This window comes from Acinonyx jubatus, chromosome A2, assembly GCF_027475565.1.
Source record: "Acinonyx jubatus isolate Ajub_Pintada_27869175 chromosome A2, VMU_Ajub_asm_v1.0, whole genome shotgun sequence".
In the NCBI taxonomy this organism is placed as follows: Eukaryota; Metazoa; Chordata; class Mammalia; order Carnivora; family Felidae; genus Acinonyx; species Acinonyx jubatus.
The window spans coordinates 41,472,884-41,500,195 of NC_069383.1; the positions used below are offsets into that span (position 1 = coordinate 41,472,884).

Below are 27,312 nucleotides of genomic sequence, written 5' to 3' on the forward strand. Positions count from 1 at the left end.
CTTTGAGTGTAGTAATATTAAGTGTAAGATAAAAAATATTTATCTTGGCTTACGTACTTCCTATCTCTTGTTTTTCCTTCTCGTTCCATTCACCTCTTGCACCATGTGGGTTTGGCATCCATTCTTTACTCAAATTTTCTCCTTTTTGCCTCTTTCTCTTCTTTGAGTGGGGCAATGAGGAGAGACATGTTGATATTGAAGTTATAGAGAAAATGTCTTAGCTCTAATTGGGTTGCTATCCTTCTTGTGGCATGCCAACAGCTGGCACAACACATTTTTTTGTAGTCCTTTCCAAAATAGACTCTTTCTCCCTATTACTGACAGGGAACTGATGGAAAACATATATAAAGTTCCCTTGGCAACTCCCAGCCAGAGACTTTATGAATACCTATTTCCTGAAGATAACCCATTGTTTAGAGGACTTTTTTTTTCACCAGCCCATCCAGAATGCTCAATTCAAAAGTTATAAGGATGCCTTTATTCATTGGGGATGTGGAGAAAAAACAGAGAAGTAGGAGGGTGTGCCCAGGGTTACACAGGAGGCAGCACCAGAAGAAAGATGCAAAGCCCAGTAAACACCAGGTGTTCTGGCTTAATTATTAATCTTTGACTTTATCACGGAGTTCTTCTTCTCAAGATCTTAAATTTTCACCACTTCCTGCAAAATTCAGTTCAAACAAATTCTTCTTGGAGTTACAGGCCTCCATAGTCTGATCTTGACCCATCTTCCACTCTATCCTACCCCCTTCCTAAGTGAATAAGCATAAACAATAACTATCATTTATATCTGGTCCTGTAAAAGTTGCTTGATAAATATTCTTTTAATCCTTGTATCACGTTGCAAAGTCTATACTGTAATTTCCAGTTTATTGGGGGAACTCAGGCTTAGAAAGTTTCAAAAACTTACCCCAGAACACATAGATGGTGGAAGTGAGAGCCAAGATTCAAACCCAGTTCTGCCTGACTCCAGTGCTTGCTGCTTTCCTTTGACCTTCCTTAAATTCAAAGTGATCTTGAGCAATTGCCTTCTTTTTTTGGAGAGACAGACAGAGAGAGAGAGAGAGCATGCATATGCACATGAGCTGAGAATGGAAGGAGGCAAGGGAGAGAGATACTCTTAACCAGGCTCCACACTTAGAACAGAGCCCATTGCAGGACTAGATCCCACAACCCTGGGATCATGACCTGAGCCGAAATCAAGATTCAGATCCTTAACTGACAGAGCCACCCAGGCACCCCAAGCAGTTGCCTTTTTATTGATGGGGAGAGCCCTAACCCCCCTCACTCTTCTTTTCAGACCTAAATCATACCCCCATCCTGCAGAACTCCACCCAGAACCTACTTTGTTCCTGCAATGTTTTCTAATCCCCCAATTGGAAACGGTCTCCCTTCCTTTGAACCACAGAGTACGTGGGAATGATCATTTGACATCATGCCTCAGAGCAAATCACATGAAACAGGTAGAAGTCAGGAGCTTTGGGTTCAAATCCCTGCTCTGCCAGTGTCATTTTTATTAAATCACTTAATTCTCTCTTAGCATGTGCTGCAACCTGACCTCTAAAGTCCCATCCAGGCAAAAATTCTAAGATTCTGAAGTTGTATTTTATATAGAATTTCTTGTATGCTTTGAGTCCTATACTTCTTTGTATTCACTAGTCATTCGTTTGTTTATGTACTGAGCGTTGATATTTCAGCCTTGATCTCGGAAGCACCATAATCTTCTAGAGGCCTCACCTCCACTTTTGGGCTTAAGTCCCCGAGGGCAAGGACTTTGCTTTTTTTTATATATATACCCAAAGCAGATAAAACAGAAGGAAAAGTCTCTTTGACAAGATGAGATCCCAGAAAAAGAAGTTTGCACAAATACCAGTAAGCACCATGTAACATTTGCAGTCTCACAGTGTTTTCAGCTTCTCCTCAATCCTTGTGCATCTGTACATACAAGCCTGACGTTACCAACCTGCCCCACCCCCCAAAGAATGGCTATCAGTTAATTTAAGTCACCATATTTCAACTTTGGTTTCAAAGGACTATCATCTTCTATACCACATTTAGTGACACTTGTCCCCTTTGGCTCCTGCAGGTCCTCAGACATTTGTTTTAGCAGATGGCAGTTCTGCTTATCCCATCAGCAGACACCATTCTGGAAAGTAGATGACATCTTCCTCCCCGCAAACCCTCAGCAAATTCCTCAGACTGCATTTTTCATTTGTCAGATGTTCATGCTGATTCCCAGACGCCCTTATGACAATAATAATAAATGTAAAACTCTCACCTGGATTTTCTTTCTAAACACTTTCCTAGTGTGCTTGCTACTTGAGCACTTCCTAGGTACAAGGAGCTATGTGTTAACTTGCTACTCTTTTCCCTGACATAGTGTGGTAGCATTTGCCAACTATAGGTAAAAGTTGCAAATGTCTTTTCATTCAACTCTCGTATTCTGAAATCAACTGCATCGTGGTATTTCCACTTTAATAATTTAAAGCATAGGCTTTCTAAACTCAGAACTTGGATTCAGATCTCTCCCCTGTTGGGGCACCTGGGTGGCTCAGTCGGTTGGGCGTCCGACTTCAGCTCAGGTCATGATCTCACAGTTCATGGGTTCAAGCCCCGTGTCGGGCTCTGTGCTGATAGCTCAGAGCCCGGAGCCTGCTTCGGATTCTGTGTCTCCCTCTCTCTGTGTCCCTCCCCTGCTCGTTCTTTGTCACTCTCTGTCTCTCAAAAATAAATAAACATTAAAAAAAATTTTTTTTTAATCTCTCCCCTGTCAGTTACCAATGTAAATTCTCTAAGCCTCAATTTTGGGAACTGAAAGAAATGGAGGGTCCCTCTTTGGCAGGATTGTTGTCAAGATACAATGAGAGGAGAGATACCAAGCTTAGAGTCCTGTACCTCCACTGAGTAAAGTGCCAGAAGGTGCTAAGAGCCGCCATTCCATCCCCTCTGATAGATAAAAGGTGCTTTGTGAGCACCCATCCCATTTGATTCTTATGACTGCGCCTAATTAGGTGAGACAGAGAGTGGATATTAAATTTGTTTTCAGTTTAGGAGTATGTTTTCTGCTTCAAGAATGGGATGCCTGGTGAGATCCAACATAACATGCATATATTTCTTAAGTGAGAAATTGAGAACTATCATAGGTGTAGTTTAATGTGCTTTTGTTTTTTGAAGCTTCCTTTGCTTGTACCACTTTACACGATTCATGCCTTTTTCCCTTCTTTCACACTTTCTTTTTAAAAAAGCAACAGAACAGAACATTGACTCTCCAATATACCTGAACCCTAATACATTACATTATATTCTTTTAGACATCATTTCATTTGTTTTTATTAAATAAGGAACAAGTGGATTTATAGAAACTGATGTTACTTCTAAAAAATCCTCAGTGAATTTCACCCTAATTAAAATGCTAGGCAATTTCCATAAACATTGGTCATAGAAAATTTTTTCAGAGTTATAAAATCATGGAAATTTGAAAAGAAAGAAAAAGGTGATTGTGTTTAACATCAGATCTATAATTAGGAGGTCTATAACTAGGAGACCCCTGTCTGCCCACTGTTTCACCATGTCAATAAATACATGTCAGCTCTGAGTGTTTGACACTGTTCTAGGACCAATGACTAGGTCCTTACTGCAGACAGTATATCATTTTCAGAGGTGTTAGTATTGGGTTCGATTGCCAAGATAGTGAGTTAGATAGAAAGTCTTTGTAGTTATTGGATTGAACAACTTTCACAGGTACATAAAATTGAACACAGGTGCAGGCCCTAAAACGCCTAGGGTTAGTCTTCAAAGAAATTGGGCATTGGGACTTTTAAGATACTCTGATCCAAGGTTACTGAACAGTTGAATACGTTAGGTAAGAGTAACGGTTGCTTATCAACATTGATTTCTTTGGAGATGGAGGGTGAGTGCCACCAAGAATGCCTAATTCAACTGGTTGTTGGTGGTTGCCTGCAGGCAGAGTCTGGGTCCAGCAGAAAATAAAGTGCCCTGATAGATTAGTGATGCTCACCACTGACCTGGGAGAGAGCAATGATGGTATATATGCCGCATCATTACCTTCTACGAGGTTTTCTCCAAAGGATGCATAGGTAGGGCAAGGGACCACATTCGGGTGAAGCGTGGCAGATGCAGCGGATTGGGGAAACCACGGGAACAGCTATGTTCATCCAGCTGTGAGAGATAATAGCAAATGGGCAAAAAGGAAGAGGAAATGAGTGGAGAAACACAGGAGCCATTTCAGATCTTCCTTGGGCTCATTGGCTCCAAACCACCAAGTGACTGTTGGGATTTTACAGAATCAGAGCAGTCTGGGCTGTTTTAATTGTCTGAATTTTGTGCTGTGGTGGTTGACAGGTTCTCCTTTAAAGATAATAAATGGCTCACAATTACTTTAGTTTAGAAAGTGCTCCTCTGCCCTGGGACACTGTAATAACCAGCTATGGAAAAGAAAAGGCCTGGGGATTTATGAGGTGTCCCAATTTACAACCATCTGGGAAAAATACAGCAGGACGTTGGTATAGCAGTGTGTTAACCAGAGTTAATCTATCATTGCTACTGTTATAAACCCTCTCTTTCCTTCTGCTTAAAACTATCACAGGGATTCATCCCTGGCCTTCACAAAGACGCACCAGAAATCATTTTTTTAAAGCACGTAACTCAGAAATATAGTCTGGTTGACCTTCGCTTTACTGGACTGAGTGGGAAATTTTCCAGGTATGCAGGATTTTAAAATCCACTAGTGATAAAAAGATAAATGAGGTATAGTCTCTTCTTTCTGAAGGCTCAAGGTGTCCTACTGGGAGACCAGTAGTGAATGCATAATTTCAATACACTCTAAGAGGTGCCATTGTTGAAACAATAGGGTAAGAATAGAAACACATTTGTATGCACAAAAACCAGTGGTATGCTTAATAATCACTTTGTTTTCCCTGCCCCCAAATTATATTGTTAGCCCATACCTACAATAGAACTTATTAAAGTCCAACATTATTATTTATTTGCACACCTTCTTCCCCCTAAGAGGACGTTTTGCAAGGTGGGCACTGCGTCTGGTTTTGTATTCCCAGCACTTCACCCCGAGTTTAAGTGCCTAATAAATGTTAGCTGAGCAAGTACAGGATGCTTCTAAAGATTTTAATACCAGAAATTGACAATTCATTAGGTAAAATTTAGAAAGTAAAAATATATTTACTCCTAATATATTCTGTTGATGATTCAGAACACCCCTTCCCCATATATATCACAGAGTATAGACAATGGGTGCTGCTAAATTTTAAGTTCCCACTGTATGGCCGTTTCCACTGCCCCATCTGTCTGCTGAGGAGCACCCACCAACACTTCATTTTGATGGCACTGTCCTCCCAGAGGGACTCGCTGAAGCAATAATTCTGGTTTCCCTGGGGTCCATCAGCCTTGCCTGATGGCAGAGCTGGTTTATAGGATCCAGACCTCGCTTTTCCCACTCTGTATCGCTTGTGGTCTTGCCTGAGCAGTCTGCTTATGAAAAGTTTATTGAATATCCCTTCCAGAGGGGCAGGCTGTCCCATTTCATTTGTCACTATTTAACAGTTTATGCAGAACATGCTGGGAAATCTCAACGTGCAGAACTTCTGGCCTCACCTCCATGTGAGACGGTAGACGTTTCATTTCTTTCCAAATGGCAACTAATTTCAGAGTAGTCTGAGGCTAATTTATCAGTGTCCACCAATACTCCCCTTCTCCATCTTCCTTTAGCCCTATTCAGTCACTCTACACATATTTATGAAACTGGTCCTGGCACACAGAGATGAATTGAGTAAAATCCCACCATCCACAGAGGTTGAGACACTCTAAGGTAGATCAACACGTGAGCAGACGTTACCATTCACTCCTTTCCTTCACACCTTACATTACAATGAATGAGTGAAGAAGGAACAGTGAGTCCATCTCAGATTTATTGGTAAGAGCCCATAATGTTTAAAGGGCTACCTATGGATGCCATTTATCCATAAACAAGGACAGTTGAGAATTGCTCATCATTTAGCACTGTGTATTTTAGCCTCATGATTGTGTGACTTCAAAAAGGAAAATCCTTTGAGGCTCAGTTACTTTTTCAATGGAGTTCCTCCTCTGCTTTGGGGGACCTCTCCGAAGAGTCATTCCACAAGTGCTACCACCACCACTCTTAGCCATGGCTGCAGGAGCACAACACCTCAGAAGCAACTCCAGCTTGGGGGACTTTCCCACTGGGAAGATCATTCTTTGTAACTTTCAGAAGATTTGCCAAAGACTTTGCTTTCAACATCTATGCTTGACAAAGTATGGCTAACTTTAGTGATCAAGCAATAGTCAACCAACAGTAGTATAAGTATTAAAAGAAAAACTAACCATTTCCCCCAACCCTATTAGAAAAGAGTTTCTCAACTTTTGTAAGAAAACCAGCCCCATTTGTTTCTGCCTCTTTCCCCATGCATGGTCACATGTTTTGACTGACTTGTTTGACATGTTGTTTATTCAAAGCTGTAGATTAAATGTCACCCACTAATGTGATTTGCTCAGACTGCTTGCCTGAGGCTGACTCCATCAGACACTGGTGAAAATAGCTCCCTCTTGTCAACCAGGGCCTTCAATTAGCTGACCAGCAAGTCTGCCCTGATTACTATATTAATTTGGCTCTCTATTTTCAGTAGAGAAAGGAAGTTTGGTCATATCGCTATTTGCCTCTCAATTGCTGTCCCTTCAAGGGCAGGCTGTGGAGAGAAGGTAGTGATCCTAAACCTCACCTTTGTTTCTCCTCTTTTGAACTGGCTTCCTGCAGATGCTGAAGAAAGTGAGAAATGTGTTGCTTCTATATTCATTGTTCTTCAACAGACCCAGCACTAATTGATTTTAAGATGAATTCCTGGTTGAAAGATTTATTTTTTTACTGGCCATAAAGATACCTTAAGCCTTAAGTAAAATGCCTTCTCATGAAGAACAGGACAGCTGTTAGTGCCTTGTGTTTTAGTCTTTGGAATGTGAAATCACCCAGTTAGCACCTGCATGGAACCATGGAGTCAGGCATTGTATAATGAGCTATTTGGGAGACTAACACCAAGGCCCTCAGAGTTCTCAATTTGGATTATGATCAGATTCTCAGGATGCTTGAAGCTGCCTGAACATCTCTCTGTCTCCTGCCATCCAATTCCTATTTTATTAGTGGCTAAAAATCAGAGGAAGCTCACAAAGCAAGGGAACAGTGCTGGGCAGCTAGCTTCCCTTTCTAACTGCTCCAGGGCCATCTTTGCTCTCAGGGCATGTTTGAAAAGTCACCTTTCATACTGCGTCTAATACTAGTTGTCCCTCAGGTTCCCCAGGCCTGTGTCGACACTACCGGCTGCAGGTTGCCTACTCAGGTTGGCACGCAGGCTGCTGCCCTGTGTCTGGGAACATTGATGCTAACTGCTACCCAAGGAATTGTGGGCCCATTGGGAACACTGTGGTTGCCCTTGCTAAAGGGGTTCCTCAGCAGCACTTGATCCTAGTAGGCAGATGCCCACACCACAGTGGCTCTGGCTGCCTCAGTGATAAGCAGCCCAGGCACAGTGGTCTGGTTCCTGAGTAAAGGTGGCCTCTCAAAGCATGCTCAGAGCCAGCATGGTCCCCTGACCCTGTCTCTGACTGTCCTAGATGAGAACACTCATCCTGTTCACACTGTGGCTAATATCTGAAGACCAAGCATTGGGGGAACTACAGGCAGTAGCAAGCCGAGGTCTTGGTTCCTCATCTGTAAGTTGCATTGGGCACATGAAGGAGGGAAGAGGCCTGTCCCTTCTCTCTTTCCCCTGGAAGGGAAGCAGTCATCACTCCTTCCTGTCTTCTTGTGCCTCCTCATTTAGACCAGTAGATCTCAAGCCCAGCCACACACTAGCATCCCCTGTGGCGCTTTGAAAAATATACCTAGTGTCTGGAACCTATTCCAGACCAAATGAATCAGAATCTCTGGGGGTGAGGCCAGGCAAAAGTCTGCTTTAAATTGTATTTTAGAGTTAGAGTTGGGAATTGCTGATTTTTAAAGCTATTTATTTCTTTTAATCACTTGATGGGTCCATTCGGAATAAATAGGTAGACATTTTCTCAGTTACTACTATGTGAGTGGATTGTGCAGACCCTGGATATGCATTAATTAATGAAGGACACTGTTCATGATGTTACATAGTGTGATCCCATGATGGGAGAATGGGGGAACCAGCACCGACATGAGGGAAGGGCAGCAGGTCAGAGAAGGATTTTGTAGACTTGAAGAATGAGCAGGTAGTAGGAGGATTTTAGTCACAGGTGAAAGGAAGAACACAAATGAGGGCACAGGGGTGAAGTTCGAGGCACTGAAAAGATCTCAGTGTGACTAGATCATGGGCTGTGAGGGGTGAAGCCAAGGAGGAGGCATCTGCTAGAGCGGGAGTTGGAAGGCAACCATGTGTGCCCACATGGCCACACTAGAGAGGCTAGTCATCCACAAGCAGTGCTGAACCACTGTAGGTTCTAAGCAGGTAAATGATATGATCAGACTTGCATTTTGGAAACAATCTAGCCTCTGTGGGCAGGGTCTGAAGGGGACAGAGGTAAAATCAGAGGCTTTTAGGTAAATCAAGACAGGTAATGATGGGCCAGAGGCCCAAGGAGGAGTTAGTGAAAATGACATGGAGTAGACCAAAGGAACAGGTATTCAAGAAGTAAGTCGACAGCACAACACCCTTAAAAGTGTAATCCTCAGAGCCAAATTCTCAACTTCCAAGCCCAGGTAGTTCCATTATTTTTATCATTGCTGCATAGTTTTCCATCACTCACCAAAGACATAATGCAAGTCAGAGTTGCATTTCGGTCACAAGTACAGATGGATGGCCCCCAAAGAGCAGGCCTTGGCTGTCAGGCAGTTTATACTCCAGGCTCTATCTTGAGAGGAGTCAAACCAGGGGAAGGTTTTGGTCTGCAGTGAACTGTCCTTTTTCTCAGCTCTTGGGTACATATCTTGGCCTTTGATGTAATGCACAACAAGCCTAACCTGTGTGGGGTTCAGAAATTCTATCTTAGGGAAGAAGAGTTACAGTGACCTCACTCCTCACATCACACATAGCACTGGCCTTCGGCTCTGAATGAAGTCATCATCAGCCCCTCAGACAGATATCCTAGGAGTTGAGAGCTCAGAGGACTGTTAGAGACCCACTGGAGAAACAGAGACAGCAAGGGAGAAGCAAAGCTAAATGACTTGCTGATTCTCATTATGACCACCTGCCAAGGTTCAGCCATGTCCATTGTGAAATGCGAAGGAGCTTTTTTGCATTTATTATTGCATCTGATTCATGAATAAAATGTTTCAAAATCATCTTGCATAATTGAGGACACATGATGAAATCAAGAGGGGCTGGAGGTTGCACACCAGCTAAGCTGATCCTCTGTGATTTCAGAACAGTTTCTGGCCATTTACATTAAGCCTGACCCCACAGGGCCCTTCATTAGGGAACTGCATTGGTCAAACCTCAGCAGGACATGTGGCAGGATGGAACAAGGACAGGAAAAAGTATCTTCGAGGCTCTGAAACCATTCAGGGGGACAATTGAGAACACTGTTTTCAAGAAAACAAAAACTTAAATATTGGAATCAGTTCTGTTCAGTGCAACTTAAATATAATCTTGAACTGCCCTCCATGCATTCTAAACAGCCTGTGCCATCATGAAGGGGTCTTCATACTGCAAGGACTATTTTATTTTTTGGATGAGCTGTCTTGAGGACTAAGATTCACAGGAAACCTCCTAATGATGGGGATAGTGTTTAGGGATCAATGCTCAGCATCTCCTAATCCTGACTAAAGTTGGTCACCTCCACTTTCTAGATAAGGAAACAGGTTCAGAGAAGCTGAGTGATTCATTCACCTAGTTCAGCATATCATGGAGCCAGACTTTGAAATGAGCATGGCCTATCTGTAAAGCCAGGTGTTTTTCCTCTATACCAGGGGTTGCCAAATTGCTGCCTACAGACCAAATCTAGCTCACCACCTGTTTTTTAAATCAGGTTTTATTGGAACAGAGCCACACTCATTTATTTACTTCTTGTCTGCAGCCAGTTTCACACTGCCAAGGCAGAGCTAAGTAGTTGCAGCAGACAAAATATGGCCCTTACCAGAAATTTGCCAACCTCTGCTCTGTGCCCATACTGCCCCAGAATAAATACAGAAAGCCTAAATGCTTCTCCTTGGGCCCAGAAAGCATTTTTAATTTTTCTCTCCCCTTCATTTAATACATTTGAGACCATTCAGCAAAAAGTCTCATTTGCAGGGACTAGCCTAGGCAGTCCACTCCCCAGCCGTGGCAAAACTACAAAGTAAAACCATTTTTAGTTTCCAGAAGGTGTCCTAATTTTAAAGACCTCTAGGGGCTGGAGTGGGGGGGGGGGGGCGGGGGGGATTGAAAGCCTGCATCTAGGTCAATATTTGTCCCTGCCTAGAATGTCATCAGTTTTTACCCTAACTTCTAGCACTTTTTCTGGGCAAGGCCTCTTCTCCCCACATCCTAAACTTGGAGATTATCCCTTCAAAGTGATCCCTGGTCTCTGGGAAGTTATTCTGCCTGTATATGAGCAGTGAGACCCCTCTCCAGGCAGAATCCTTGCAATTTTTTGGTCCTTATGAATCTTCAGTCATTTTTTTTTTTTGTGTAAGGAACATTCTTAGGAAGAAAAATGGTCCAGTCCTAAAGCCTGGCAATGATAGTTCTCCCACATGACTCATTTTTAAGCTGGACTGTGTTGACATCTGTCTTCTCTGAGACAGCCTTTTCTCTTCATTATGAAGATAAATCCATTTAATGGGTCACTACTGATTGGGTAGATTGTACATTTTTGTAAGTGCTGACTCCCTCCTTTAGTGATAATGCCCAACAGTGGCTTTTTTAGAAACTCTCTACTCTTCACAGACCAGCCTTTTCCAACTCAGCCTGGGAAAGGAAGCCCAAAACGATCTCTCAAACCCTAAGACAGCACTTCAAAACCACGGACTTTACTTTTTAGACTTTGTAAAAGTGCACTTTGAAAACCATGTTAACAGTCTTATAACTGTGTTAAGGATGTATTTGTTTAATTCTACAGATAAAATGTGGGAGCCTAAGAATCTTTGGCATTAAACATATCAACCATTATTACAGTCTGCAAGATACCGTGTTAAGTACTAGGGACCACAATACAAATAAGGAACAGTACCTGCCCTCTAGGGATTTACAATCTAGTTGGAGAAAGGTACACCAGTAACTGACTTACCTCCTTTAATGGGATATGGCACGAATTGCCATTGATGCCACACTGAAGGCTGAGAAGTGGGGCTAAATGTTTGCTGAGACCAAGCTTCTCACATTTAGTGAGTGCTGGAATCATTTGGAGGAGCTATTGAGAAACCCTGATTGCAGGCTGCTACTCCTCGAGTTTCTGATTCAGTAGATCTGGGGTGAGTCTGAGAAGTTGCATTTCCAGCAAGTTCCCAAATGATACAGATGTGGTCTCGGAACACTCTTTCAAGGATATTTTATTGTAGGAGAAACCTCTGATATAAGTCATTTCATTCTCAGAAGGCAAGGGAGCATGACATCATATTTGTTGTGTGTCTAGTATGTTCTATTTGGTGTATTGAAATAATATCTTATTTCTATTTCACAATAACCCTATGAACTCTGAACTATTATTTCCACTTTATAGTGAGCAGACTAAGGCTTGGGAAGGGAAACTCATGTATGGTCCAAGGTACCATAAATGGTATGAGGCTTTATCTAAAGAACAACACCTTGACAAATTCTAAATGATTAGTATTTATGGTTTACGAATGAGAAGACTGAGTCTGGGAGAGATAGACTGTCTTCGAAAAAGTCACAGCCTGGCTTCACAGTTGTGTATTATGAGAAGTAAGAGAGATGATTCCTTTTCAGAAATACCAAATAAAAGCTGTGCTATCTAATTAACAATAGGTTTACAATCTATTGGCAATATGTATGAACCAACCCCCCCAACAATGGAGTCTCAAATCTTTAGACACTTCACTTCCTGTTTCTTCTTCCCCTCTCCATTTCGTGGGCTTATTTTTGTGGGCTTTGCCATGAGCATGAGGGAAGGACTGAAAGTCTCTGTCCCTGAAAGTCACCTCAGGGAATATACACTTGTTTCCGTCAGACTATTTTTGGTCTTACGTGGGCATAGACAATATCCGGGTAAGGCTATAACCTCTAGTACTCAGCCAATGAGGAGCCAAGGGAGGGACTTGCATGCTAGGAGATAAATTGTCTGCTGTAATTGTCCTGAGTGTGCATGTCTGTCAGTCCCCCATTTTTGCAAGAATGTTGATTAAAGCCTCGCTTCACTGTGCTCTGAGTCTCCGTGTCCCTCCTTTGATTGGGTCTGTGGGCTTATTTCTAACATGTATGTTGGGCCCTAAAGGCTGAGAAGCCATCCTGCAACCAGTAGCATCCATTTGCTGAAAGCTGTAATATGGACTCCAAAAGCATATTTTGTCTAATGTCTGACCCATGCACTCCCTCCCTCCAGCCTTTGCTCTTGCTGGTACCTCTTCCTGGACTTCCTGCCCCTCTTCTTCCCTCAGTAACTCGCATGCATCCTTTAAGTCCTAGCCACAGTTATGTCTCGGCCTTGCAGACTTTCTGACTTCCTTCCTCACCACAGTGGCAACAGGGATAATGGCTCTTTAGTAATGTTTCCCCAGACCCCTCTCCAAGCAGAATCTCTCCCAATTTTTGTATGTGTCCCAACATACTTTATAGTATTGAATTTCATCACACAGCCCCCAAATCCCCTGGTGACTTATCATTAATTATAGAAAAAAATCCAAGTTTTTCATCTTAACCAACAAAACCACCCACTGTCTGGCCCAGCCTGACTTTCAGGCTTACCTCACAGCCCTAACTCACTTTTCCAACTAAATGAAGCCACCATACACTCCTCCCCACCCAGGGATGTCTTCTTCTCTCTCCCAGCGTTGGCTCATGCTGTTTCTTCCACCATTAATGGTAGCTCCTTCTCTGCTTCTCATCATGTCCACATCTGGTCTCTCCTCAAGCCCCAGCCAAAGTCCTGGTGCTGTGCTGTCAGCCCGTCAGCACTTGAGAGGGACCAAGTATTTGAGGAATGAATGTCTTGCCCTCACTTCACTGTGACATTACTTCCTCCCTTGGAGGAGGCAAGTATGTACATGTCTTATCCACTTTCCCAGACTGGGTGCTCATTCGACACAAGTCTTCAGATGTCTCACTTACGGTGCCTTGCACATTGTTGGTGCTTGAAAAACAGTTGTTGAATGAACAGATGAATAATGCTGGATGAAGATTGTGGGTATAAAGGTGTGGTCAAATTGGTGATTAGACTAGGAGCACAGGGAGGCTCAGGAGATCTGGGAATAAAACACAGGAGCGCATTTCAATGTAAACAGGAGCACAGTTGGATTACCAGCATGTTTGATTCTAGTTAGGGTTCCCCAGCCCTTAACACCATTAACCCAACCTTCCAAGGAGCCCAAAGGTTTTCTCCATTTGAGGTACATATGTCTTATGGAACTGCCACTGCTTTTGTAACATGTGACATTATCACCGAGAACACGTGCCGGAAAAATTCCAGAAACACACCACAGGCACAGTTTGACCTTGATGAAATAATCGGTCAATAGCAGTAAGTGAATGCAGATTCTAAAAGCATGTTTTGTTTGCTCTCTGTGGCAAAGCATATTCTGTAATTAAGAAGTTTTAAGTTCATTGATTTGCTAATGCCTCTGCTACACCATCTGTGGGTTTTCCAAACAATGATAAAAAGTTTGATATTTTCCAAAGAAGACAGAGTCAAACGTGGTGGTTGTGAATGTCTTGATTTAAATTGCACACATAGAGCATTCTGGAGACTTAACATTATTAATTGTAGCCTTTGTGGAAAGTATTTTGCAAAGGAATAGAGAAATATTTGATTTATTTAACTATTTTGTCTCTTTAAAAAAATCAATGACCTTTTTCACTGGGGTCATTTTCCTTGGCACACAGAGTGACCATAGAACTTCTCAGGGCTGGTGCCAAGCAAAACTGTGAAGTAAATCAGGGAAAGCCAGTCTTTGTCTTCCCCAACCTCTGTTCTATGCTGTACACATACCAACCACTTGCACCCCTTCTCCTGGAGCCACGTGCCCCTTGGCTTATCCTTATCTTTTTTCTTATCCTATCAACCTACTCTTAGGAAATGGTATGTGTTTTCTTTTAAACTGAAGCATAAGTGATTGTTGGGAATTTAAAAGATTGTACCACTTATGGATTCTTACATCTAGCAAAAGATCAAAGTCTTAAGCTAGAGGAATTGAAACTCTTAACAGTAGATTTTAAGCATAAGATTGAAGTAGGAGCTGAAGAATTTCCCAGACCACCGTAAGGGATTATCATCATTTCCATGCAAAGGTACAACCATGTGCATATAAATGAGGATGATTTTTAAAACATATTTCTTATTAAAGCACCTTTGTTGTTTCTATCCATCTTCCTTCTCCTACTTTTCCCCAGTCTGGGCAACCTCCAACCCATAAGCTGGTATTCCTCTTTGACTTCATTATATGTATTCATTGAGATCTTAAGTTGTCAGTGACAAGAATTCCATTCAAATGGGGAAAAAAAAGGTTCATGTAACAAAACCAGCAAATGTCAGGATTGAATTAACATTATGGTTGAATATAATTTAACCATTAGCACATTCTCTCTCTCTGTCTCTCTCTCACACACACACACACACACACACACACACACCTTTCTTCTGTCTAATTTGAACGAAATCAGTCTTAATATCTCCCACTCTTCCTGCATGTTAAGGGACAGTGTTGCAGTTGTCAATTTTAGGAGAAAAGAGCATGCTTCAGTCCTGCTTCACATCAAGTCAGAAGTCCGGCAAGGATGCTGATTGGTCAATTGAGGTCACATGACTGCTTAGTAGTGTAATCATTGTGTCTAATCATATGTGGTCTGGTGACTGTCATCTCTGTGACAGCCTTTTAAGAAATGCAAAAAGTAGGAGAATCCCCTGGCCCTCTTTCCTTATCTATAAAATTAGGGAAGTGGAGATGTCTCTAAAACTCCCCCAGCTTTAACCTGATTCTATTTAAAAACTGCTTCTTCATTTTTGGTATTCTAATCGCTCTTAGTCTCTCTTACATGTCCTCTACCTCCCACATGAGGGTCAAATAACTTTGGGAGATGATAATTATCTCCTTGGTTTGACTCTGAGTTTCTCTAAATGGGGAAGGGGACAGACAGCTCCTGTGATGCCCCTCTCGTGAAACAGCAAACTGTTATAGTTCAACCTTGACCAAATTTAACCACCATTTATGCCACATAATATAAGATGGTCACAATTTTCAAAATTTGTCAAGCATCCCAAATTTAGCATTTTTCTTGAGTAAAAAAAGCAGCAGATCAGGTGGAAGGTCAACTGGAAATTTTCCTTTATTCCATTATGCTGGGGGCATGAAACGATGCTTATGTAACTGGCTCCAATTCAGATGCAGCCCAGGCTCAAAGGGGTTAATTAGGTGTCATGTTCGGGTTATTCATCTCTTCCCACAGCATTGAACACCCACTCTTCCTGCAAAACCCATATAATGTCTGCTCTGAAATGCCTCCCTGTCTGCCACCAGAGACCACCAGTCTGTCTTCTCTATCACATCCACACTTCTATTGTAACAATTATTGCCTGTGTCCAATGTCTAGCTCTTATTACACTGTTAGTTCACAGAAGGCAAGGGCCATACCTTATTCATCTTTGAATTCCTAGTGCCTCACCCAGTATAGACACATGATAAGTATTCAGGGATGTTTGTTGTATTGACTTTGTAAGTAATGCTTCTCATGCAACTTTGTAATAATTGCTTCAAATCAATATTTTCTGCTTTATGGTAAGCTGGTAACCAGTGGAGTTAGACTGCATGACCCAGCCATGGTCCTAGAAACATTCATGAATCAGAGTCCAAAAGGATGAGAATAAACTGAGGGTTGATGGGGAGTGGGAGGGAAGGGTGGGTGGGTGATGGGCATTGAGGAGGGTACCTGTTGAGATGAACACTGGGTGTTGTATGGAAACCAATTTGACAATAAATTTCATATTAAAAAAAAAAAGGACAGTTGCCTTCATGTCTTTAAACCACTGCTGTCACCAGCAACCACCCCTCCCCTTCATAGGGCAGCTGTGGCACACAGGACCTCTGTGGTGCCTACGGGATAAAGCAGATTCATGACTACATGACAGAGATCTGTCATCCTCCAAGTTTTCTTCTGTAGTTTCCTGAAATTTCCTGCCATTTTGTGATAAGACACTACCTCCCAGAAAGTCCTCCTGAAAATGCAAATATGTTACCTAATGGAGGTTCTTCTCATTGTGAACTTGGGTTCCTAAATGTCAGAAGCATATAAGGAAAAGTGAGGGTTGATATCACTTGAAAAATAGATAGATTTGTTTTTATTCCTGTCACCTATGACTCATCTTCTCTTCAGTTCAGCCATTTTCAATTGACTAAAGGAAAATATGCCTGACCTGGGATCCCTGGAACATGGGGGCACTAAAAGCAGTGGGTCAGCAGATGAGTAAAGAGTAAGGACACCTGGCATACCTGAGGTAGGGGACTCATGTCATTGGGGTCACCTGACTTCTACTGGGAAGCCCCCAGGTTTTCCTGAAGGCCAGTTTAGTTCCACTATCAAGGAGGATATGCTACCTCCCAGTGTCCTCTAGACCCCTGCAGGTCACTGAACGGGTCCTTATGTGGACAGGACAGCTATAAGAGAGACATATATTTGGAGAAAGAAACCTGAGCAGATTGCTTAGCAACCCACACCATCAAAAAGCTCAGCAAGTACAAGGAGCTGTTAAGTGTTTAGAGGACGTTTTAGCTGCGTAGTATTTTCTAAGGCGGTGAGATTCTCCCATCACCTAGCACTCAGGCACATTTGGAAGTTCAGGTTTGCCACAATCTTTTCCATGCTGTAAAACTGTTACCTCTATTACAATAAAACTTCATGAAAATGTCATCTTGGTGTAGGACTAGTCAGTGAGCAATTACCAAGTACCTATCATGCATCACTTATTCAACACAGAACTGATCAGAAGCCATAAGGAATATACTGGGATCACATTCATAGTGATGAAGGCACACACATGGCACCCCAGGGCTGTTCACCATCAAGTGCCTGCTGTATGCACCATACTGGACTGCTTGGTGCCATTGAAGGCTAGATATGTGTAGCCTTGGATAAGTCCTCCATCATTCAGTCTCAATTTCTTCATCTTTAAAGGAGTGGTAATAACACCTATTCTGCTGGATTGGAAGGAAGATTAAATGAGATGATGAATAAAAAATGTGCCTGGCACAAAATCTAGCATAGAATTGAGTTGCATTTGTGATTTTTTTCGTATTTTTAAGTTACCTATTGACCCCAAGGATGGTGGCATGATTGGCAGTGTAGTAGAGTGTTCACACCGTAGGGTTCAAATCCCAACTCATCCACCACCAACCAGTCAGAGGATTTTGAACTGGTTACTGAATATTTCAAAGCCTCAGTTTCTTTATATCTAAGTAGAATGATGATCACATCTAACTCATAAATTTGAGTGGATTAAGAGAGAGAACATATATAATGCACCAGCATAGTATCTGGCACATAGTAACTACCTTGTCAATGGTAACAATTGTTTTCATTTGCAGTAGAGGATAAAAAAAGAAGCAGGGAGATTACTGCAAGTGTCTTGGATGCCTCTGTGTTCGCTAGTCTTTCCCTGCTTTATAAATTCTGATGAAGATGAATCCACATTAATGGAGGCAATGTTTAATTGCCTCCTTGTGGGCTGGATAGCACATTACCATATTCTTTTTTCTTGAGGCTTCCAGTGGGATATGTCTGTTCTATTTAATAGACTTCTTTTTTTTTTTTTTTGTGCCTGGCTCAAGAAGGCACGTGTGCATTTTCCAATCCCTCGTTTGTATGAACACTCAGGCCTTAACTACATGGGGAAAGCATTCTGGGAGGGGCGAGTGTGGGTATCGTTTCACATTCATTTGAACCGGTGCCAACCAAACTTCCACAGTTGATTGTGTCTCAGTGATATTCTTCCAGAAAAAATAACGGTAATGCAGAGTCCTCACTGCTGCTTGGACTTCTTTTGCTTTTCAAGTTTGCATTGTCTGTGGTGTTGGCTTCAGCACAGACATGTAATATATCGAGCAAATGGACCACTCCTCCCGGCCAGGCCTCTCATCCCCAACCCCAAGTTAGTCCATCCGTCTCCTTCCTTGTGGTTCTACAGGTACAAGACAAAGTTGAAGATGTACATCATGGTAGTCTACTCTTTGGAAAAGCACTCTCAAGGTTTGGGCAGAGAGTGCAAGTCAAGGGAGGCAGGGAGGTAGGGAGCCATTATCTCTGGAAGATTTTTTCCAATGGGCAAGGACGGCCCCCAGGAAAATTATGGTCTTTCTTTCATCTACAGGTAATGCAGGTGGTGAAGGAGCAGGTTATGAGAGCTCTCACAACCAAGCCTAGCTCCCTGGATCAGTTCAAGTGCAAACTGCAGAACCTGAGCTACACCGAGATCCTGAAAATCCGCCAGTCTGAGAGGATGAACCAGGAAGATTTCCAGTCTCGCCCGATTTTGTAAGTAACCGCTGTCCTCTGTCTCCTCGCAGGCTCTGACCCAACACTTCTGGTCTGAAGGCCTGTTGTGGGCTGTGTCGTGAGATCCTTACAGAATGCCAACAAAAGACACTCCGGGCAATGTCAGTTGGGTTCCTCAAGTCTCAGCAGCTCCCTTCCCTGAGGAAGGAAGGCTAGGCAGGGCCGGCTGAGGGGAAGGCGGGCACAGTGTTGGCAGCAGGACCGAAACCAGGAAGTGGCCTGGTGACTGACGAGTCCTCTGAAAATTCACAGTCGAAAAGTGGGGGGGGGGACCTTTCCTAACACCCGGGACAAAATTTTTTTGCCTGTGTAGCTATTCTCGGTAGGTCCCTTTGATTGACAAGAGCAAGGGCCACTGATAATCCGGGCAATATGAACACTGAAGTCCTGGGTGGAAGAGACAGATTGAGAGGAAGAGAGAGATCCACTTCTCCCTGCCCCCTCAGCTTTGCCTCGTGGCAGAGCATTGTGCATCACCTGCTTGCCCATCAGCCTGCAGGCCTGAGAAGGAGAGGAAGCAGGCCCTCTCGTTATAGGACTTTGCAGCACCAGTTGCTGTTTCACATACCGCTATCTTGGGGATGCTCTGCACCTCCAACACAGAGACTGTTTTGTTTTGGGGATTTTTTTTTTGATTCATCTTTTCTTAGAACTGGCCTATTGATCTTCCCTTGTCTTTTTCTAAGAGCCAGGTCAGTTTTGTTACCCTTATAATTTATACAGAAGCAAACAGGAGAAAAGGCAGGGAGTGGTAAGGAAAGTGATATTTATTCTCATTCTTCCTGCAGAAGACTGGACACAGCTTCTTCTGAACTTTTGGTGAAGCAAACCTACAATATAGGTGTCATTATGACATTAACCCTCTCGGTCTCTGTCTCATCCTTTTTCTTTCTACCCCTCTTTCTGTCTTTTACTCTTAAATATTTGGCCTTTTTAATGCTTGGCAGTTTGCAAAGCAGCCCCTCCCGCTATTTCATTTCCTCACATCCATATGAAGTAGGTAGATCTTACTCCCATTCAAGGAGCAGGTATAGACCAGAGAGGTGAGGAGCCAGGACTTGAACTCCAGCCCACCGATCCCTCAACCAATGCTCTGTCCACCCCATCAGAGCTCCTTTGCAGAGTGCAAGACTAAGATGAGGTTTAAGAAAGTTCACAGGTCAGGGTGCCTGGGTGGCTCAGTTGGTTGAGTGTCTGACTTCAGCTCAGGTCATAATCTTGTGGTCTATGAGTTCACACCCCCTGTGCTGACAGCTCAAAGCCTGGAACCTGCTTCAGATTCTGTGTCCCCCTCTCTCTCTGCCCCTCCCCCACTCACACTCTGTCTCTGCCTCTCAAAAATGAATAAACATTTAAAAATTTTTTAAGAAAAAGAAAGTTCACAGGTCTGAAAAGACAAAAGCCAAGCTGTCTACTATGTGTTTATTTTCAGGCCCTAAGAAGCACGGTTAGAGACTGTGGAGCGGAACTGCAGATGTTAGTGAGGGTGACATTAGGTGCAAGGGAGAGAAGCACTTCCTGAGGGTCTTTGGCTCGCATCGTGAGACTTGAATCACACCTGCATTGAGCATCAGCCAGCTGTGCAGCAGGCATTGCCAGGGCTTTGCCACTGGTCCTCAGCCAGAGGGTCCAGCTAGTCCTACCAGAAAGAAAGCCCCTCACATAAATGATTGACCCCTCAGAGACACAGTTTCTCATTTGCAGAGGGGGACAATTCTGCCTCACCCCATCCCAGGGCCTACAGTCCTGAATGTTGGATTTCATAAGGTTTGTTTCAGCGGATGTGTAAACACGAGGAAACTTATTTTTTGACACCAATTATTAAAGCCTAAAGGGAGACTTTAAGAGACTACTTCAGTTGAGGCCGAGGGATTCTAATTAATGTTTGACCATGACTTTATTCTAAGTAGAAATGTTAACCACACGTGAAGTGTGAATCCCTTGCACCTGTTTTTGGCTTCATATCTTTATCTCCTGAGGCTCTGCCCGTGACATTCTGAAGTATTCTCTTGATTACAAGAAGCTCTTATCTTTACATTTATTACATAAGGGGGAGCCATACAAGTATAAAGGAAATCTTGGGTATGTATGTAGCCTTGGCAGCATCATTTGGCCACAGGACTGAAAAGCACCGCAGCTCACTAGAGCTCTTGGTATAGTTGCAATAAGTCATGAAGACTTGTCAGAAACTATAGCAATTAAAGTGGGGTGGAGCCCATGAACCAGCCTGATCATTATCCTGGCCTCTGAGATGGGCAGTTGGCAGCCAGCCTCCTCCAGCTTCTCGTCCAGTGGTGTTTTGTCTGTTGAGTGACCAACTAGACAAGAACTCAGTGTGAGATTGGAGGAAGCCTAAAAGCTGCCAAAATGGCTCGGAGAACAAACTCAAGTCAACAGAGAGAAAGTCAACACATGTATGATTGTTTGTATTCCTTCATTAATTCACATAACAAATATGTATCAAATGACTCCTACCTTCTCAGCTCTGCCCAAGGTGATGGGGACAGGCAGAGAACCAGAGGCACTTGACCTCCCACTGTCCAAGATTGTGAAACTGGGGTTGCAGGGTTAGCACAGACTGGGCTTGGTTGGAAGAAGCACGGGTAGGGGTTGTCATGAGAACATAGAGGAGGCACATCTCACCCAAGCTCAGGGATTAGGATATTAGAAATTTAGAACTGAAAAGCACCTTCAAGGTCATCCAGTTTAAGCTTTTCATTTTGAGGACTGGGACAATGACTTACCTGGGGCTTGACTGAACCCCACTGGCCACACCCTCACCAGCCTCTTGACCCCCGTAGTGCGCCCCCCCCCTCACCTGGTCACCTCTGTGACTATCGCACACAGCACGGTGGCAAACCTAAGTGCCACAAAGATGCTTTGAGGCACACATCCCATTATTATAAAACGTTGATGTTTCCCGAGAAGAAAAATGCACACCCTGTATGAGCAATTATTTGGCGGGGGGAGATATTCAGTGGGGTGAAGAAGCTCTGTTCTATTTCTTAGCTCTTAACTCATTGTTTCAGAGAGGAGATATTTGTTTTTCTCCACTTAGCATGACTTTACAGGGACAATAAGTCCATCCACACAATTAATCCGAGTTAATGGATATAAAAAGCTTGAATAGTCCAAAAATAGGTCATTTAACACTACATTGGGGAGAAGAGAGGCAAGGATAAACACCAATGAAGCATAATAGCAAAAGGTAGCAGATCCACACTCAGGCAGCTAACAGTTCTGGAATCTGACTCCAAGGCCACCACCTACCAATATGGCTCTGTAGACAAGTTACGTAACCCATCCTAAGCCTGCTGTTGTTAATGTCTAAAAAGGAAGATGATTAAAGCGTATACATTGTTACATCGTTATGTGCATGACCTAGTTCTTTAAAAGCATTTAGCATATGCCTGGCACATAATATCCACTAAGAGAAATGTTCACTCTTACCCATTAGCTGATAACCAGAATTGAACATGTGGTCACACTGTTGAAATGTAAATGATAAAACTGACACTATGAATGTCTTTGTATGTGCCTCCCCTGCCTTATCTCGGAAGGTACAGGAGAAGTATAGGTAAGAAAGAAAAAGTAAAATCAAACAGAGCCGGAAATAAGGCCAATGCCTATCCTGCATATCTGCCTCCTCACTAAAGACTGGCCACAAGCTTTGCTCAATGCTTTCTCTTAACCAGTGCCGGTAGAATGGTCTGGTCAGTTACACAATTTTCAGTGTTCAGTGCACTTGACAAATACTTATCAAATGCCTGCCACATGCTGTTCTATGTGTTGGTGATTCAGCAGTAAAGAGGACTCAATTCTCACCCTATTGTGATTGTATTGTTGTGGAGAGAAACAGACAATAAACACAGTAAATAAGATAGCATGTTAAAAGAGGATAAAGACCATGGGAATGGAGAGCTGGAAGTTTTAAATAATGTGGTCAGAGTAGATCCCTCTAGTTGGGATGGTAGCATTTTAGTAAAGATGTTTAAGGGAGCAGGCTATGTGTGCATTTAGGAGAAGAATACAGCAGAGAGAACCAACAGTACAAAGGCCCTGAGGTAGGAGTAGGTCCAGGTGCTCAATGAAGAAGGCCAGAGTGGCTAGAAAAGAGTAAGCAAGGGGGAGGACAATAGGAAGTAAGACCAGAGAAGAGGCTGGAAGTTGATATGGAGGGCCTTGTTGGGGAGCCATTGGAGGGTTTTGAGCAGAAGATTGGCATGCTCTGACGTGGGTTTCTAAATGATCCCTCTTGCTTACTGTATTGGGAATGGACTCTAGGGAGGCAAGTTTGGAAACAGAGAGATCAGTAAGGAAGTTACTTAAATAATCCAAGAACAAAATGATATAGATTAGATAGATTTTGAAGATAAGAAAGGTATTTCCTGATTGATTGGATGTGGGGTGTAAGAGAAAGAGAGGTGTTGAGCATGAGCTCAGGGTTTTGTTTGGGCTGAACAACTAAAGGATAGAGAGAGTGGAAGATGTTAGCACAGGGGGTCAGGAGTTCAGCTTTGGACCTGTCAAGTTTGAGGTGTCTGTGAGACATCCAAATAGGCAGTTGGGTTGATGAATCTGGAGTTGAACGGAAAGGTCCAGGTTGGAAATACAAATTTGGGAAGTTGTCAGCATAAAGTTGCTATTTAAAGTCCTGAGTCTGTAATATAAAGAGCAGAGGAAGTACAAAGACTGCATTTGGAGGCCCTCCAGTGTCAACACAGACAGATCAATTTCCATGAAACAGACACTGTCATTCAACCCACCCAAAGTCTTCACAGAGCCATGTTAGATCAGGGGTCAGCAAAGCATAGATGGCTCTTGGGCCAAATCACAGTCACTCTCTGTTTCTGTAAATGCAGTGTCACTGGAACACAGCCACATTCGTGTGTTTACATACTGACGACAGCTTTCACTCTGCTATGGCAGAGCTGAGTAGTTGCCAGACAGTATATGGCCCATGGAGCCTGAAATATTTACTACCTGGCCTTTTACCAAAAAAGTGAGCCAACCTCTACTGCAGGTGAGCGCTGAGTAGCAGCTCGGTAGGGCAGACCACAGGTACAGGGGGGCATCGCACCAGTCTAGTGGTACGTCTGTCTTCTGTATATGGTGCTAGCCTCACTGGACTCATACCTGGGATCCTCTTCCAGAAACATGCTGGACTTGGGATTGTCCTTCACACATTCATTTAACCTACCCCCTTTAATCATCCTTCCTGTATTTATTTACAAGGCCTTTAAATAGAATAAGAAGGGTATCTATCAAAGCAAAGGCAGTGAACCCATGACCTTGGCCTCATTGACCCCAAGCTGAGAATTTCAAACCCCAATCTAGCCCGTGATGTTATTGCCTGGATTATTCTGAGGTCAAATCTCATCCACAGACACACCATGTAGGTTTTACCTATGTTTTCCTAGTTTGAGTGAATTTTATAGCAACTGAGTCCCATTTGCACAGAAAGAAGAGGAAAATCACTTAGAAAACAGAAAAGTTGCCCCCTTTTTCTCATTGTCCAGGCATGTTTTGGAGGCCTTTGGGGTTCATAATAAGGAAAGGCTAACTCTTGGCAGCAGCAGATTCACTCATTCCAGTGGTCTGTCTCCCGGGGCTGGTTCCATAATGGAATGTGTCATGATGAGCACATCTGGGGCTCACACTAAGATGTCATAAATCATCAACTAAAATTACTCGGAAGTACTTTCACTTATTTCCTCCTTTTAGTCCTCTTCTCTGCATCTTTATCTCCTTTTTTTTTAATAATTGGGTTTTAGCCTACCAAAACTATTCTCTAAAGATACATCTTAACCTAAGAATCAGAGAAATTCCCAAACCCTCTCTCCAGTGATTTCTTCATCCCGCAGTACAGTCTTGTCCTCTCTGCCCCATCGCCCTGACTTGGAAGTCAGGAGCAGTGATTTATTGTTGTGTGTGACTGCCCTGGCAATTCCCCTACCTTCTTCTCCCATTCAGAGCAGGGTTCATCAAAGCTGCAATATACTAAGTCCATTTTACAAAAGCTGAGCATTGATAATAAATAGCTTTAGTGATCTGAAAGCCTGAGATGAGACCCTGGAGGCCTGCACAGGAACAGCTTTACAAATATACCAAGCTGTATTATTAGGGATGAATCTCCATATTATGCTTTATAAATGCTCAATTGGAACAGTATCAAATGACAAGAGATTTGAAGCCATTTGAGTTTAAAATATTTATTAGCAGAGTGTACTGGCATACCCCATTAGATAATGGCCAGATCCTTTGATGTAACTTTTTAAATTTTTTTCTAAGTTTATTTATTTATTTTGAGAGAGACAGGGACAGCATAAGTGGGGAAGGGACAGAGAGAGAAGGAAAGAGAGAGAGAATCCCAAGCAGTCTCCACACTGCCAGTGCAGAGCCCTTTGTAGGGCTCAAACCCATGAATTGTGAGATCATGACCTGAGCCATGACCAAGAGTCAGACACTTAACTCACTGAGCCACCCAGGCACCCTGATGTAACTTGTTAATTCTCTTTTTCTCACATATAAATAGGAGCAGTTTGTATGCAGAAGATTTAAGTTTGTACCCCTATTCCACACGTAACCTCTGTGAACTGTTTCTCCACCTGTAAAATGGAAATACTGCCCATTTACTAATGACACTGATAAATATTCCCAAAACATGAGCTATTCTGAGAGAAAACAGGAAGGGGATGAGCTAAAATGGGACAGGACACTAGCTGCTCATAGCAGACACTTACCCAGAGTGAGTGCCTTCCCCACCCGTGAACCAAACACCGTGTGGAGACAGCTGGCCTACAGTCCAGAACAGGTCCAGAGTTAAAATTGAAGCTGACAGATATGTGAGCCTCGACTACAGTGAAATATGGCCACAAGGAGAGGTGGCCTGAGGAAAGGAGAGAATATTATCAAAGCAAATTCAGTAATACCTTGTGTTCCTGCCCGGTGCTTATAGAGCATTTGCACTCATACTGTGTCCCTTGTGAGTCACAGCAGTTTCCCAGAAAAGATTCTTATCCCCGTTTTACAGATGGGGAAGCTGAGACCTACATGAAAAATGAGTCATGGGCAGAGTTTAGGTTGAAACCCTAGTTTTCTGAGTTCTAGATCTATGTTCAAATCAATACTTCACCTCTCCTGAGGGTTCTTCCTGCCCAGCATCAGCTAGAATAGCTCTAGCTTTACCAGACTCAAACACTAGGGTGCTACATAAAATTTCACATGATAAAAAATTATGCTCTTTAAAGAAAGATTTAGAAGCCATTGTACTCTATTCTGATCTCTTTATGGCATAGTACATCTAAAACAACTTTATATTAGCCCTACACCAGATGCAAATAATCCTTAATTTATCCCATGATTATCCCAATCTCTGTAGGCTGGAGTCTGGGACGATGTGTTTTTCCCATCTGTGAGACAGAACGGAATGCCTGTGGTTTGCCCAGGATATAGTGTTTGCTGTGGAATTAGTAATTACAGGGCTGACCAGTAATGCTATTTGGTCGGATCGTAGGTGTATTCTATGAGTTTACCTGCTGTAGGGGGGAAATGTGACCAAATATTTATTGTCTTGGCAGAGTCTAGTGAGTTTCTGCATGCATTTATATCTATGACTTGTGAAACGGAAGAAATTTCTCGGAAGACTTTGGTCTAGAAAAATGTCACTGAAGCGGCTGGTGCTTTTGTGGGTATTCTGTAAATGTCAGAGAATCTATAGTGTTGTTATAACAGATAACCCCATCCACTAACTCTTAATAAATAATTCTCTAAAGCACCAACTTGGGAGGTAGTGGGATGGTCGTGGAAAGATGCAACTTGCACTTCCCTGCCCCATCTGCCCATAATGCCCTTTCTTTTTCTGTTTCTTACTTTATTTTATTTTTATCTAAATTCAAGTTAGTTAACATATAGTATGGTATTGGTTTCAGGAGTAGAATTTAGTGATTCATCTCATATATATGATACCCAGTGCTTATCCCAGCAAACACCCTCCTAAATGCCCATCACCCATTTAGCCCATCCCCCACCAACTTCCCCTCTAACGACCCTTAGTTTGTTCTCTGTATTTAAGAGTCTCTTATGGTTTGCCTCCCTCTCTGTTTTTATTTTTTTTCCTTCCTCTATGTTCATCTGTTTTGCTTCTTTAATTTCACATATGAGTTAAATCATTTGATATGTCTTTCTCTGACTGACTTATTTTGCTTAGCATAATATACTCTAGTGTCATCCACATTGTTGCAAATGGCAAGATTTCATTCTTTTTTATCGTTGAGTAGTATTCCATTGTGTGTGTGTGTGTGTGTGTGTGTGTGTGTGTGCACACGCGCGCGCCACATCTTCTTTATCCATTCATCAGTTGATGGACATTTGGGCTCTTTCCATACTTTGACTATTGTTGATGGCACTGCTATAAACATTGGGGTGCATGTGCCCATTTGAATCACTTTTTTGCATTCTTTGGATAAATTCTTAGTAGCGCAATTCCTGGATCATAGGGTGGTTCTATTTTTAATTTTTTGAGGAAGCTCCATACTATTTTCCAGAGTGGCTACACCAGTTTGCATTCCCACCAAATGCAAAAGTGTTCCCCTTTCTCCACATTCTCACCAAC

At 42.8% G+C, this 27,312-nt stretch overlaps 1 protein-coding gene across 14 annotated transcripts in view; it reads left to right on the forward strand.

Annotated features, from left to right (window-relative positions):
- The window catches only part of ELMO1 (engulfment and cell motility 1), a 730,817-nt gene that overhangs the window by 666,747 nt on the left and 36,758 nt on the right, over positions 1-27,312 (forward strand). For all 14 annotated transcript variants that reach the window (XM_027075272.2, XM_053218216.1, XM_053218222.1 and 11 more), the window contains one exon: positions 18,514-18,677. In XM_027075272.2, coding sequence (XP_026931073.1) covers positions 18,514-18,677 — 164 coding nt within the window. The remainder of the gene's footprint in view (positions 1-18,513; positions 18,678-27,312) is intronic.